The sequence below is a fragment of the Onychostoma macrolepis genome, chromosome 14, assembly GCF_012432095.1.
Source record: "Onychostoma macrolepis isolate SWU-2019 chromosome 14, ASM1243209v1, whole genome shotgun sequence".
NCBI classification, from domain to species: Eukaryota; Metazoa; Chordata; class Actinopteri; order Cypriniformes; family Cyprinidae; genus Onychostoma; species Onychostoma macrolepis.
In genome coordinates, this window is record NC_081168.1 from 23,994,224 (window position 1) to 24,008,501 (window position 14,278).

General features: G+C 37.9%; 1 protein-coding gene and 2 pseudogenes across 1 annotated transcript; all 3 read right to left on the reverse strand.

The window, feature by feature from the left end:
- Positions 1 to 1,997: 1,997 nt before the first annotated feature.
- LOC131553133 (protocadherin gamma-C3-like) lies at positions 1,998 to 4,531 on the reverse strand (annotated as a pseudogene).
- Positions 4,532 to 8,298: 3,767 nt separating this feature from the next.
- LOC131553134 (protocadherin alpha-3-like) lies at positions 8,299 to 10,719 on the reverse strand. The gene has a single exon (XM_058797553.1). It carries the CDS (start codon positions 10,696 to 10,698, stop codon positions 8,299 to 8,301), a length of 2,400 nt encoding a protein of 799 aa, XP_058653536.1. The 5' UTR covers positions 10,699 to 10,719.
- A 510-nt stretch (positions 10,720 to 11,229) lies between these two features.
- On the reverse strand, positions 11,230 to 13,752 carry LOC131553135 (protocadherin gamma-C3-like; annotated as a pseudogene).
- Positions 13,753 to 14,278: the final 526 nt, after the last annotated feature.

A 14,278-nucleotide genomic window follows, 5' to 3' on the forward strand; every position in this document is an offset into this window, starting at 1 on the left:
CTATTTTTCCCAGTCTTTGAAGCGTGTTTCCTACATTATTTCTTTTATTGTTTTTTTTTCCCCAGTCATTTAATTTAAATGTCGATTTTTTTGTTTTCTGCTATTTTTAATTATTTCATTTATAAATTAATTTAAAAAAAATAGTAACAAAGTCTACAATAAAGTACAATCAAAAGCTTTAATTATAATCACATTTGCACTTGAATAAAGTTACAGGTGTAATCTGCCAACTGTCCTGCAGGTGACCTCATAATTCTGTCTTCTTACGATGCACATAGGGCTTTACGATTACTCCAGAGTACTAGTAGATCTCCGATGATTTTCAAGTACTACTTAAGTTACGATGCTTTTGGGGAAACAGACCGTAATATAAAGATCAGTCGTACGATCGTTTTTACGAACTTCTTCGGCTTACGATGCTTTTTGGAAACGCAGCCTAGATCTAGTACTCTGGAGTAATCGTAAAGCCCTACTTGCATCGTAAGAAGACAGAATTATAAGGTCAACAGCTGGACAATCGGCAGATTACACCATTAACTTTATTCAAGTGCAATGTGATTATAATTAAAGCTTTTGGTTGTACTTTATTGTACACTTTTTTATTTATATAAAATGAAATTAGGCTAAATAATTAAAAAGGGCAAATAACCAAAAAAAAAAAAAAACAAACAAACAAAAAAAAAACATCTAAATTAAATGACTAAATAAAAAAAATAATAATAATAATACAAGTAGTAATGGAAATATGCTTCAAAGACTGGGAAAAATAGGGATAATCTCATAAAAAATCTGTCAATGGTTTGCTGACGTGCACGAAAACCAAATAATGTCTCTACAGATTTTAAAAACAATAATATATATATATATATATATATATATATATATATATATATATATATATATATATTAATATTGTACTTTTTACATATATAATATTATATTATATCCGAGCTGTCCGAAACGCAGCATTAGGTTAACATTTCAATAAACGACCTTGTACTACAAATACGAGCCATTCTATAGACGGTTTCATCAGGCGCACGCGCCTGGACCTAAGTTAACTTCCGGTCTGTGTTTGTCTATCGGTCTTGTTAGTGGCGCTGGCTACAAACACAGTTAAAGTTAAATTGATGAGTAATGAAGTTGGGCTCAGATTGTTGTGATGTGGGATGTGTTTCACATACATTTATTTATTTGTGGCGACCCGCCACGATATCAAAACTGACTGATTTTCCAAATGGCTTCGCTGAATAAGCATGAGCACGTAACGCACGTTTAAAAATCAAAATGAGGCGCAGGTGTTTTTATATCACTGTATTTCTGAAGGAACACTGTCTTTAGAAAATGTTCGATGTCATTTTCATTTCACTTGAATGTTATATGCCTGATAAAGCAGCGTTTGTAAGCTCAGCACTGCTTTGTGTAATGTACAGCCCAACAGCCGTTTCCGGGGAAACATCTAGTTCTCCCGCTTTAAAGCGCCTCCTGCTGGCAGAGAATGAATTTGCATTTTTAATAAGTCCGTCCAAGTAGTTATCGCTGCATCTCAGTCAGTCTGATTTACGCAGCAAACATATTTTGCTTGTTATCAAAACAATCTACTCTAGAGGGACTTAGCTGTTGTTACTGATTGTATCTGGATGTCTACCGGAACTTAAGTTAGGGCCAGAAAAAAGCGCATGCGCAGTAACGTTTGTTTATGTTGTTGCCGTTGAAACCGTCTATAAATTGATATTTCAGCACTTGACCAACGGATAGCGACTCCTAAATAGCACTTAAAGCACGGCTACATGCGGCTACGTGTTAAGTGCATTTTTGGGAAACGCACGTGAAACAATAACGAACGTTTGTAAAATGACTCGTAGGAAGCGCTCTTAAGCGCTAAAATCAATCGTTATAGGGAAACCCAGCCCTGAACTGAGCAGGTTCAGTACCACGGAGAGCAGCCAACTTCTGCCTTAAGATTGTTTCCTACAACTAATACACATATGCATAAGTCAATTGCTTACCTCCCCAGAATCTCTCCTCCTGCGATCTGGGATCACTAGAGTATTTCCATTGCTGCCAGGAACTATAGTAGAGCCGATACTCATTCTGGGTCCAACTAACATGTACCGTTTGTCTCCAGATCTGTACTGGATGCTGTGACACAGAGTCCCGTCGTAATTTGTATCCTGTAAATACTTGGACGAATAGTCTGTCGATTTAGTGCACTGCATTACAAGCAACACGATGATGCTGATGACAAAAAGCACTGAAACCGAGCCCAAAGTGATGATCAAATAAAATGTCACGTTGTTTTCCTCCTCGTCTTTTACTGCGTTTTTCACATCAGAAGCTGCAAAAGCCTCTTTGGGCTCCACAACTTTGACAATCACAGTCGCTGTTGCTGAGAGAGAAACGTTCCCATTGTCTTTGACCAGTATGAGCAGTTTATGCTGGGCCTCGTCTGTTTCTGTGAATGAGCGAAGGGTCCTTATCTGTCCTGTATAGCGGTCCAAACCAAAGAGACTGTGGTCACTAACTTCCTGCAGTGAAAATAATAACCAGCCGTTGTATCCTATATCTGCATCATAGGCTCTGACTTTAGTCACCAAATGACCTGCGTTCACATTACGAGGAACCTCTTCCACACCCTCAGCAGAACCGTTAGCGCTGACTGGATATAAGATCACTGGAACGTTGTCGTTCTGATCCAGAATAAACACGTTCACTGTCACGTTACTGCTCAGAGACGGAGTGCCAGAGTCTGTAGCGAGTACATGGAACTGGAACGTTTTAACAGTTTCAAAGTCGAAGCTCTTTAGTGCATAAATCTCCCATTTTCAGAGTTAATATTAATGAAAGACGTATATTTGTTTTCTTCTACTTTCTCTCCATATATGATAGCTAACTATAGCATTTTCATTAGAGTCTTTGTCAGAAGCAGAAACAGAAAATAAAAATTTGCCTGGGACATTATTTTCCATAACATAAAACACATATGGAGAAAATGAGAATTCCGGAGTATTGTCATTTACATCTGATATCAGAACAGATATAGATTTAACAGAAGACATTGATGGCTGTCCCATATCTTTTGCACTTAATGTGATGACATACTGAAATTTCGTTTCTCTGTCAAGTAATCCAGAAGTAACTAAAGAATAAATATTATTGTGTGATGATGACATTAGTTTGAAAGGTATATCATCGGATATTGAACATGAGATTTTTCCATTAAGCCCAGAGTCTAAATCGGTGACGCTAATCAAAGCCACTGTAGTACCAGGTCTAGAATCCTCTGGAATGGCGCTTGAAAATGATGTCACTTCTATTTCCGGTGCATTATCATTCACATCAATTATTTTTATGATTACACTTTTATCCGTCGCAAGAGGAACAGTTCCTTTGTCAGATGCCTGAATGTCAATCTCATATTTATCCTTGACCTCAAAATCCAAACGATCGGTCAAAATAATTTCCCCTGTGATTTCATTAACTTTAAAAAGTCTGCGTAAATTATTCTTGACATTATTTCCCAATGCATAAACTACCTCTCCATTTTTACCCTCGTCCAAATCAGTGGCCTTGACCTGTACAACTGTTGTGCCCACAGGTGCGTTTTCATTTAATGTCACCGTGTAAGCGTCCTTCGTAAAAACAGGTGCATTATCGTTAATATCCAGCACATCAATAAGTATCTCTATTGAGCCAGACTTAGGAGGTTTCCCTCCATCTAAAGCAGTCAATTCTAATTTTATGTTTTTCGTCACTTCCCTGTCAAGCGGCTTGTGTAAAATCAAAATAGGAATTTTACCATCTTCTTCTCGGTCTTTAATTTCAAGGCGGAAATGATCGTTGTGACTGAGTTTGTAGGTCTGAACCGAATTACTTCCACTATCAGGATCATGCGCTGCCTGTAGCGGATATCGCGCGCCTGGCACAGCAGATTCCCAAATTTCCAGCCGCTTTTCATTCTCGGAAAACAGCGGACTGTGATCGTTTATATCTAGTATCTCTACAGTGACATAGTGAATTTCTAGTGGGTTTTCTAGAGCGATTTTCAGATTGATTAAACACGGGGTGCTTCTCTCGCACACCTCCTCTCTATCTATTTTACCGTTAACATACAAGACACCGTCATTCTGATTCACACTGAACATGGACTCGCCTGAGGTCGAGACGATGCGAAATCCCCTCTCCTTTAGTGTTCTGTGATCAATACCTAAATCCTTCACGATATTTCCCACAGCAGCTCCGTCCTTCTGCTCCTCCGAGATCGAGTACCGTATTTGTGCCCAAACTGCTCTCCCAAACAACAGCGATACAGCGATGAAAGCGAGTTTCGCATTCAGCTCCAGCTGATGAGAGAGTCTTCTTTGTTCCATTTTTCTGATATTACAAAAATCCCTTCCAACGGAATTTCAAGATCAATCTACAAATATGTGTTGTATATTTCCATCGTTACTCAAATTTACGCAGAAACCCAGTCAGACAATGCAAGGACGCTGTACTCAATCCTGACAAATCTAACAGCACTGGTGCTGAAAATGAGAAACATGAATAAACCGAGAGGGCGGAACTAAAAACCCACGAGCAACCGTTTGACGTCACGAGTCTTTCCCTAGGTTTACACTGACATCTCGCGATCTAAAGCGTTAGTTGCATTGCAGCATCCAAACTTGTGTCAAATGCATGTAGTTTTATCGGTGGACTTAAAAACCATCCTCAAAAACTGTGATTTAAGCTACGTTTAAATACTCCGTATTCTCCCATTAGACTGAACATACCGTTTTATTAAAACAAGTGAGTGAGTGAAAGGGAAAAAGAGAAAGAGAGATTTGTAACAAAAACCCAGCTGCCAAGACCAACCTCACAACTTTAAACCAGACAATGCCTTCAGAACAAGCTCAAATACACATACCTTAAACATCAGCAACATAGGAAACCTAAACAAGGCTGTGAATCAAGAGGTTTGTATTGCTAAAAATAATATTAAATTTACATTTCAAACAGAAACTGGCTAAAACAATTCAGTCAATTACAACAACCATCACACTCTATGGACATGCAATTTGGGTGTATTCACAAACCAACAGTTAAACAAAGCACCAACCATAAAGTAAAAAAAAAAGTCCTGACCATATACACACCAAGTAAACACAACCTTGCCATAGAGATGAACAGGCACAGACAGACCTAGCAAACAAAAGACTGCACTTAGTTCATGATAAATGAAATTTAATCAGAATTGCACTTTTATTAACATTCCCAGATTATATTAAGAAACCATTTTCCATACTTCACAACCCACCACAATAACTTTAATCAGACAGAGAAAAAGATCCAATTTTCATTGCCACTCAGAGATACTGAAACTTGGCTGCAAAATATGAAAGGCCTGTTACGACAAAAAAACAACACAGCCATGGGCTAGGATATTGTGCAAAATGCATAAAAGGAAAACAGAATGACAAACTGTTCTGTTCTTACTTATTTTATTAGCACTTCATTTTTTCCCCCCTTTCCTCCTTCAGTGGCTATATGTTAATATATTTTGGTCCCACTTTATATTAGGTGGCCTTAACTACTATGTACTTACATCAATAAAAAAATACAATGTACTTATTGTGTTCATACTGTATTGCAAAACACTTTTGCTGCTATTGAAGTGGCATATGGGTAAGGTTAGGGACAGGTTTGGTGGTTTGGGTAGGTTTAAGGGTGGGTTAAGGTGTAAGGGAAGGATCAGTGTAATTATAAATGTAATTACAGAAATTAATTGCAGATGTAACTACATATAGGTATTTTTAAAAATATAAGTACAATGTAAAAACATGTACGTACACAAAAAGTGCATTGTATCAAATGATTAATTTAAATGTAAGTACATAGTAGTTAAGGCCATCAAATATAAAGTGGGACCTATATTTTATATATTTAATATGTGCTTTGGTAATGTAAATCCTAAGTCTAAATAATAAATAAAATCTGAATATAAGATAGATAGAGATACTAACAGTATTCCATTTGAAAATCAGCCTGAGCAGGTTCAGTACCACGGAGAGCAGCCAACTTCTGCCTTAAGATTGTTTCCTACAACCAGAGATGGGCACAAATACATCAAAATGTATTTAAAATAAAAATACAAAATACTGCATGGAAAAATATATTTAAATACAAATACAAAATACCGTGTGGGAAAAAATGTAATTTAATACAAATACAGTATTTTGTATTTTGAAAATGCATGTGAAATTAGCCATCCAGTGAAGTAACACTATTATGGCCTGTTTACACCAAGAATGATAATTATAAGGATAACTATATTAGTATATTCTAAGTATACAATGCAGTTGTGTCATCTGTCACTTTAAATGCTCAAGCTCTTTAAAGCAGAAATGATTCCGATTGGCTGTCAATGTTTTTAACATTCAACATTTTTTGTGCTGTTATGGTTATAGTTGTGGTGTGTTGTCTGCTATTAGATTTAGGATGTACTCACACTAGGGGATCTGATCCATGCTTGAGCGCGATTGACCCCCTAAGTCCAGTTCATTTCACAAGTGTGACTGCTCTGTACCGTGTCCAGTGCGGTTTGTTTAACCATGCCCTGGCCCGCTTGAAGAGGTGGCTCGTGTGTGGTACACATGTAGTGTGACCGCTAACCGCGCCGGAGCATGTAACAGTTAATTTACTATTTTTGTATGTGCTATTGTTATCATTATGACAGCAAAAATCTTTATTACTACTTTGATATCACACTTTTCAATTAATTAAATTTGAGAACATTTAGATTTATAATGGGTCTGGTTCTCACCTTATTGATGAACAGGTATTGCAGTTTGTGAGTAAAGCTGCAAATTCCACCATTAACCTCAGCTGCCTCTGTAATAATCCTCTGATATCTGTCTGTTAGCGAAAGGACAATCGTGCTTGGGCGTTAGTACAAGGCAACTGTGCCTATTGTGAGTATGCCCTAGAACAATTTTTTGAACTTTATATCTTTATTATTAGCATTATAGTTATCTTTGTCTTGGGATACACACACAGAAAGCTGCTTATTACTCATTTATCCATGTTTCTTTATCGCTCTGACATGTCAATAGCTCCTGCGCACTAAAAGCTCCACTGATATATTTACATACCACGACGATATATAAATGATTTAGAAAAAGTTGAATCGATTTACACTTTATATCATCACTAACATATATATTGTCGTATGGGAATAGCAACTAGTAATGCTTAAAGTTTAATGAACACATTTGACTAACTAGGTGATAAAAAACAAAATCTGACCAAAACAAAAACAAAACAAAAAAAAATATCAAGACTGACTAGTGCTAATGGTATGTTTCCCTTGCTAGTGCTCTTTTTTTCCCCTTCATGCTAAGTGCTAATCTGAATGGTGTTCCATTTTAACCTTAATCAACAAGTACAACCGGCCATGACATCCTCACCTTATCTTATGCTGCCTTCACTGGCAATCAATTTTTTACTCATTTATTTTTTTTGTAAATATGAGTTTTCTAGATGGAAATTGGACATGATTGCCTTTGTCACATTTTCTACTGGGAAACCCTGAGATAATTTTTATACCCAAGTTTCTGAATTGTGCAGGCCATGAACATGGTGGAGGGGAAAACAGTTGCTGCTGGGACAGGTGTTGTTGTTTTTTGTTTTTTTTCTCCCACAAAAGCAAGATCACCTTGTTTTAATGTTAAAATCATGCACACTGTAGTGCAATAACCATTTCAAGCATTTTGTATGTTTTATACACAGCAAAACAGCATGTATTTGACTGAAAATCCAGAATCATCAACAAGCTAACTATATAGATAGCTCTGTGAATGTTTATATGGTTTTCAACGAATGGGATGCTACATTTTATTCAAAATTAAATACCTTAAATATCTGCAATTTTGTTTTTTATAAGCTTTTCCCAGGAAACCTGACATCCTCCATTATACCTGTTCTTTCCAACAGCACTTGAATGAGACAAGCTTGTAATCAGACTTCTGAAATTCTGAAAACTTTTTTACCCAATTCTAGATGGAGTCATACAGCTGCAGCTCACATGCATGAAAGTGGAATGTCTGAACTAGTTGATACAGGAAATCAGGAGTCTAATAAAGAGGTTGATTGGCAAAAAGTATTTTATGTATTTTGAAAATACAGAAATACTAAGATTAAATATATTTAAATACAAAATACATTAAAAAATGTTCAAAGGTATTTAAATACAAAATAGTATTTTGTATTTCAAATACGTATTTGAAATACATGTATTTGAAATACTGCCCATCCCTGCCTTCAACTAATACACAGATGCACAAGTAATTTGCTTACCTCTCCAGAACCTCTCCTCCTGCGATCTGGGATCACTAGAGTATTTCCATTACTGCCCGGGACTATAGTAGAGCCGATACTCATTCTGGGTCCAACTAACATGTACCGTTTGTCTCCAGATCTGTACTGGATGCTGTGACACAGAGTCCCGTCGTAATTTGTATCCTGTAAATACTTGGACGAATAGTCTGTCGATTTAGAGCACTGCATTACAAGCAACACGATGATGCTGATGACAAAAAGCACCGAAACCGAGCCCAAAGTGATCATCAAATAAAATGTCACGTTGTTTTCCTCCTCGTCTTTTATTGCGTTTTTCACATCAGAAGCTGCAAAAGCCTCTTTGGGCTCCACAACTTTGACAATCACAGTCGCTGTCGCTGAGAGTGAAACGTTTCCATTGTCTTTGACCAGTATGAGCAGTTTATGCTGGGCCTCGTCTGTTTCTGTGAATGAGCGAAGAGTCCTTATCTGTCCTGTATAGCGGTCCAAACCAAAGAGACTGTGGTCACTAACTTCCTGCAGTGAAAATAATAACCAGCCGTTGTATCCTATATCTGCGTCATAGGCTCTGACTTTAGTCACCAAATGACCTGCGTTCACATTACGAGGAACCTCTTCCACACCCTCAGCAGAACCGTTAGCGCTGACTGGATATAAGATCACTGGAACATTGTCGTTCTGATCCAGAATAAACACGTTCACTGTCACGTTACTGCTCAGAGACGGAGTGCCAGAGTCTGTAGCAACAACTTGGAACTGGAAGGTTTTAACAGTTTCAAAGTCGAAGCTCTTTAGTGCATAAATCTCCCCATTTTCAGAGTTAATATTAAGGAAGGATGTATATTTGTTTTCCTCACTACTTTCTCTCCATATGTGATAGCTAACTATAGCATTTTCATTAGAGTCTTTGTCAGAAGCAGACACAGAAAATAAAAATTTGCCTGGGACATTATTTTCCATCACATAAAATGTATATGGAGAAAATGAGAATTCTGGACTATTGTCATTTACATCTGATATCAGAACAGTTATAATTTTAACAGAAGACATTGATGGCTGTCCCATATCTTTTGCAACTAATGTGATGTAATACTCAAATTTTGTTTCTCTGTCTAAAGGTGACGTGGTAACTAATGAATATGTGCTATGCTGTGAAGAAGGTATTAGTTTGAACGGCATGTTATCTTCGAAAAAACAAGAGACTTTGCCATTGAGTCCGGAGTCTAAATCTGTGACACTAATCAAAGCCACTGTAGTACCAGGTCTAGAATCCTCTGGAATGGCACTTGAAAATGATGTGACCTCTATTTCTGGTTCATTGTCATTTATATCAATAATTTTTATCATTATACTCTTATCTGTTGTATGGGGAACTGTTCCTTTGTCAGATGCTTGTATGTCAATCTCATAGCTGTCTTTGACCTCATAATCTAAGGGCCCTTCTACAGTTATTTCACCAGTTATGGTGTTGATATCAAAAAGCTTTCGTACTTTGCTATTAACATTTTTACCAAATGAATAAACTATCTCCCCATTTGAGCCTTCGTCAAAATCTGTAGCGTTAACCTGTATCACAGTTGTACCTATAGGTGCATTTTCATTCAGCATGACCGAATAAATATCTTTGGTAAAAACGGGAACGTTATCATTTATATCTATCACGTTAATCATTATCTCCATTGTCCCTGATTTAGCAGGCTTTCCTCCATCAAGAGCTGTTATCTGCAAGTTGATGGTTCGGGTTAGTTCTCGGTCTAAAGGCTTTTGTAAAATCAATATGGGAATTTTACCGTCTTCTCCACGATCTTTGACTTCAAGCCGGAAATTATCGTTATGACTGAGTTTGTAATGATGCACAGAATTACTGCCACTATCAGAATCACGCGCAGCCTGAAGCTGAAATCGCGCACCAGGAAGGGCAGATTCTCCGATCTCTAAATGCATCTGGCTTTCAGGAAAACTCGGAGCGTGGTCATTTACATCCAAAATCTCAACAATTACATAATGAATTTCAAGTGGGTTTTCTAGAGCGATTTTCAGATTAATTAAACAAGGGGTGCTCCTCTCGCACACCTCTTCTCTGTCTATTTTACCGTTCACATACAAGACACCGTCATTCTGATTCACACTGAACATGGACTCGCCTGAAGTCGAGACGATCCGAAATCCTCGCTCTTTTAAGGTTCTATGATCTATGCCCAAATCCTTCGCGATATTTCCTACAGCAGCTCCGTCCTTCTGCTCCTCTGAGATTGAGTACTGAATTTGCGCTCGTCCCATCGCACCAAACACAAGCAATGCAGACAAGAGAGTAAATTTCGTGTGCTCCATCAGCCATTGCGCGTATCTTCTTTGTTCCATTTTGCAGATAATACAGGCAGGTTCTACGACTATTCCTCTATATCACTCGCTCGACTAGATTAAGCATTTCTTTTACACCTAAAAGTTGACATTTACTGCAGAAAAGACGAACTGGTTAACAGCAAAAGCAAGAAATCACTAAATCCATCGACCAGTAGGAAGGACAAGCAATAAATGCAAAGGGGAGGAATAACAGTATCTGACGTCATGAGCCGTACTCTAGGATTACACTGACACCTCGCGATCTTACAGCTGTAGTGCATTGCATTCTGTTGCACAGTAGCTATACATCAAAATGCACCAAATATGAGAATCACGCTGCGCGTCCACATAGACACACATAAATACAGCATCAATACAGAAAACAATATAATAAAAACAAAATAATAAAAGATCAGCACCATAGACAGCGATCCATGTCTTTCACAAGTTCAGAAACTCAATTTAGTGACTGTTTTACTCCAGTTGAACAATACGTTCCTTATGACATAGCCCTATAGGACATTTTGCAACATCATTTATATTATGTTCTTAAAAATTGCTTACCTCCCCAGAACCTCTCCTCCTGCGATCTGGGATCACTAGAGTATTTCCATTACTGCCCGGGACTATAGTAGAGCCGATACTCATTCTGGGTCCAACTAACATGTACCGTTTGTCTCCAGATCTGTACTGGATGCTGTGACACAGAGTCCCGTCGTAATTTGTATCCTGTAAATACTTGGACGAATAGTCTGTCGATTTAGAGCACTGCATTACAAGCAACACGATGATGCTGATGACAAAAGCACTGAAACCGAGCCCAAAGTGATCATCAAATAAAATGTCACGTTGTTTTCCTCCTCGTCTTTTACTGGGTTTTTCACATCAGAAGCTGCAAAAGCCTCTTTGGGCTCCACAACTTTGACAATCACAGTCGCTGTTGCTGAGAGAGAAACGTTCCCATTGTCTTTGACCAGTATGAGCAGTTTATGCTGGGCCTCGTCTGTTTCTGTGAATGAGCGAAGGGTCCTTATCTGTCCTGTATAGCGGTCCAAACCAAAGAGACTGTGGTCACTAACTTCCTGCAGTGAAAATAATAACCAGCCGTTGTATCCTATATCTGCATCATAGGCTCTGACTTTAGTCACCAAATGACCTGCGTTCACATTACGAGGAACCTCTTCCACACCCTCAGCAGAACCGTTAGCGCTGACTGGATATAAGATCACTGGAACGTTGTCGTTCTGATCCAGAATAAACACGTTCACTGTCACGTTACTGCTCAGAGACGGAGTGCCAGAGTCTGTGGCGAGTACATGGAACTGGAACGTTTTAACAGTTTCAAAGTCGAAGCTCTTTAGTGCATAAATCTCCCCATTTTCAGAGTTAATATTAATGAAAGACGTATATTTGTTTTCTTCTCTACTTTCTCTCCATATATGATAGCTAACTATAGCATTTTCATTAGAGTCTTTGTCAGAAGCAGACACAGAAAATAAAAATTTGCCTGGGACATTATTTTCCATAACATAAAACACATATGGAGAAAATGAGAATTCCGGAGTATTGTCATTTACATCTGATATCAGAACAGATATAGATTTAACAGAAGACATTGATGGCTGTCCCATATCTTTTGCACTTAATGTGATGACATACTGAAATTTCGTTTCTCTGTCAAGTAATCCAGAAGTAACTAAAGAATAAATATTATTGTGTGATGATGACATTAGTTTAAAAGGTATATCATCGGATATTGAACATGAGATTTTTCCATTAAGCCCAGAGTCTAAATCGGTGACGCTAATCAAAGCCACTGTAGTACCAGGTCTAGAATCCTCTGGAATGGAATTTGAAAATGATGTCACTTCTATTTCCGGTGCATTATCATTCACATCAACTATTTTTATGATTACACTTTTATCCGTCGCAAGAGGAACAGTTCCTTTGTCAGATGCCTGAATGTCAATCTCATATTTATCCTTGACCTCAAAATCCAAACGATCGGTCAAAATAATTTCCCCTGTGATTTCATTAACTTTAAAAAGTATGCGTAAATTATTCTTGACATTATTTCCCAATGCATAAACTACCTCTCCATTTTTACCCTCGTCCAAATCAGTGGCCTTGACCTGTACAACTGTTGTGCCCACAGGTGCGTTTTCATTTAATGTCACCGTGTAAGCGTCCTTTGTAAAAACAGGTACATTATCGTTAATATCCAGCACATCAATAATTATTTCTATTGAGCCAGACTTAGGAGGTTTCCCTCCATCTAAAGCAGTCAATTCTAATTTTATGTTTTTCGTCACTTCCCTGTCAAGCGGCTTGTGTAAAATCAAAATAGGAATTTTACCATCTTCTTCTCGGTCTTTAATTTCAAGGCGGAAATGATCGTTGTGACTGAGTTTGTAGGTCTGAACCGAATTACTTCCACTATCAGGATCATGCGCTGCCTGTAGCGGATATCGCGCGCCTGGCACAGCAGATTCCCCGATTTCCAGCTGCTTTTCATTCTCGGAAAACAGCGGACTGTGATCATTTACATCTAATATCTCTATAGTAACATAGTGAATTTCTAGTGGGTTTTCTAGAGCGATTTTCAGATTGGTTAAACACGGGGTGCTTCTCTCGCACACCTCCTCTCTATCTATTTTACCGTTAACATACAAGACACCGTCATTCTGATTCACACTGAACATGGACTCGCCTGAGGTCGAGACGATACGAAATCCCCTCTCCTTTAGTGTTCTGTGATCAATACCTAAATCCTTCGCGATATTTCCCACAGCAGCTCCGTCCTTCTGCTCCTCCGAGGTCGAGTACCGTATTTGTGCCCAAACTGCTCTCCCAAACAACAGCGATACAGCGATGAAAGCGAGTTTCGCATTCAGCTCCAGCTGATGAGAGAGTCTTCTTTGTTCCATTTTTCTGATATTACAAAAATCCCTTCCAACAGAATTTCAAGATCAATCTACAAATATTTGTTGTAAAGTTCCATCGTTTCTCACATTTACGCTGAAAGCCAGTCAGACAATACAAAGACGCTGTACTCAATTCGGACAAATCTAACAGCCCCGGTGCTAATAATGAGAAAACACACGAATAAACCGAGAGGGCGGAACAAGAAAAAAATAAAAACATCGAGCCAATGTTTGACGTCACGAGTCTTTTTCTAGGTTTACACTGACATCTCGTGATCTAAAACGTTAGTTGCATTGCAGCGTCCAAAAAACATTTCACTGCTGTCAAATGCACGTAGGCCTACTTTTATTAGTGGACTCCTAAACAACCCATACAAATTGTGATTTAAGCTATGCTTAGATAGGCTATTCAATATTCCAACGTTAAACCGAACCTATGTTTTGTGACAATAAGTGAATGAAAAGGAGAAAAGGAAGGAGAGAGAAAGAGAGATTCTGAAAAAGTCCCAAAACCCAAGACCAGTACCATAACTTTAAATTACACAATATGCCCTTAAAACTACACAAAGATTCAAAAATAAATAAATAAATAAATATATATATATATATATATATATATATATATATATATAATTTACTTTTCAAACATAATCTGGCTAAAAATAATTCAGTCA

Excerpts from the sequence above, each read along its gene's own strand:
- LOC131553134 (XM_058797553.1), bottom strand. The coding sequence starts at position 10,698 with ATGGAACAAAGAAGATACGCGCAATGGCTGATGGAGCACACGAAATTT.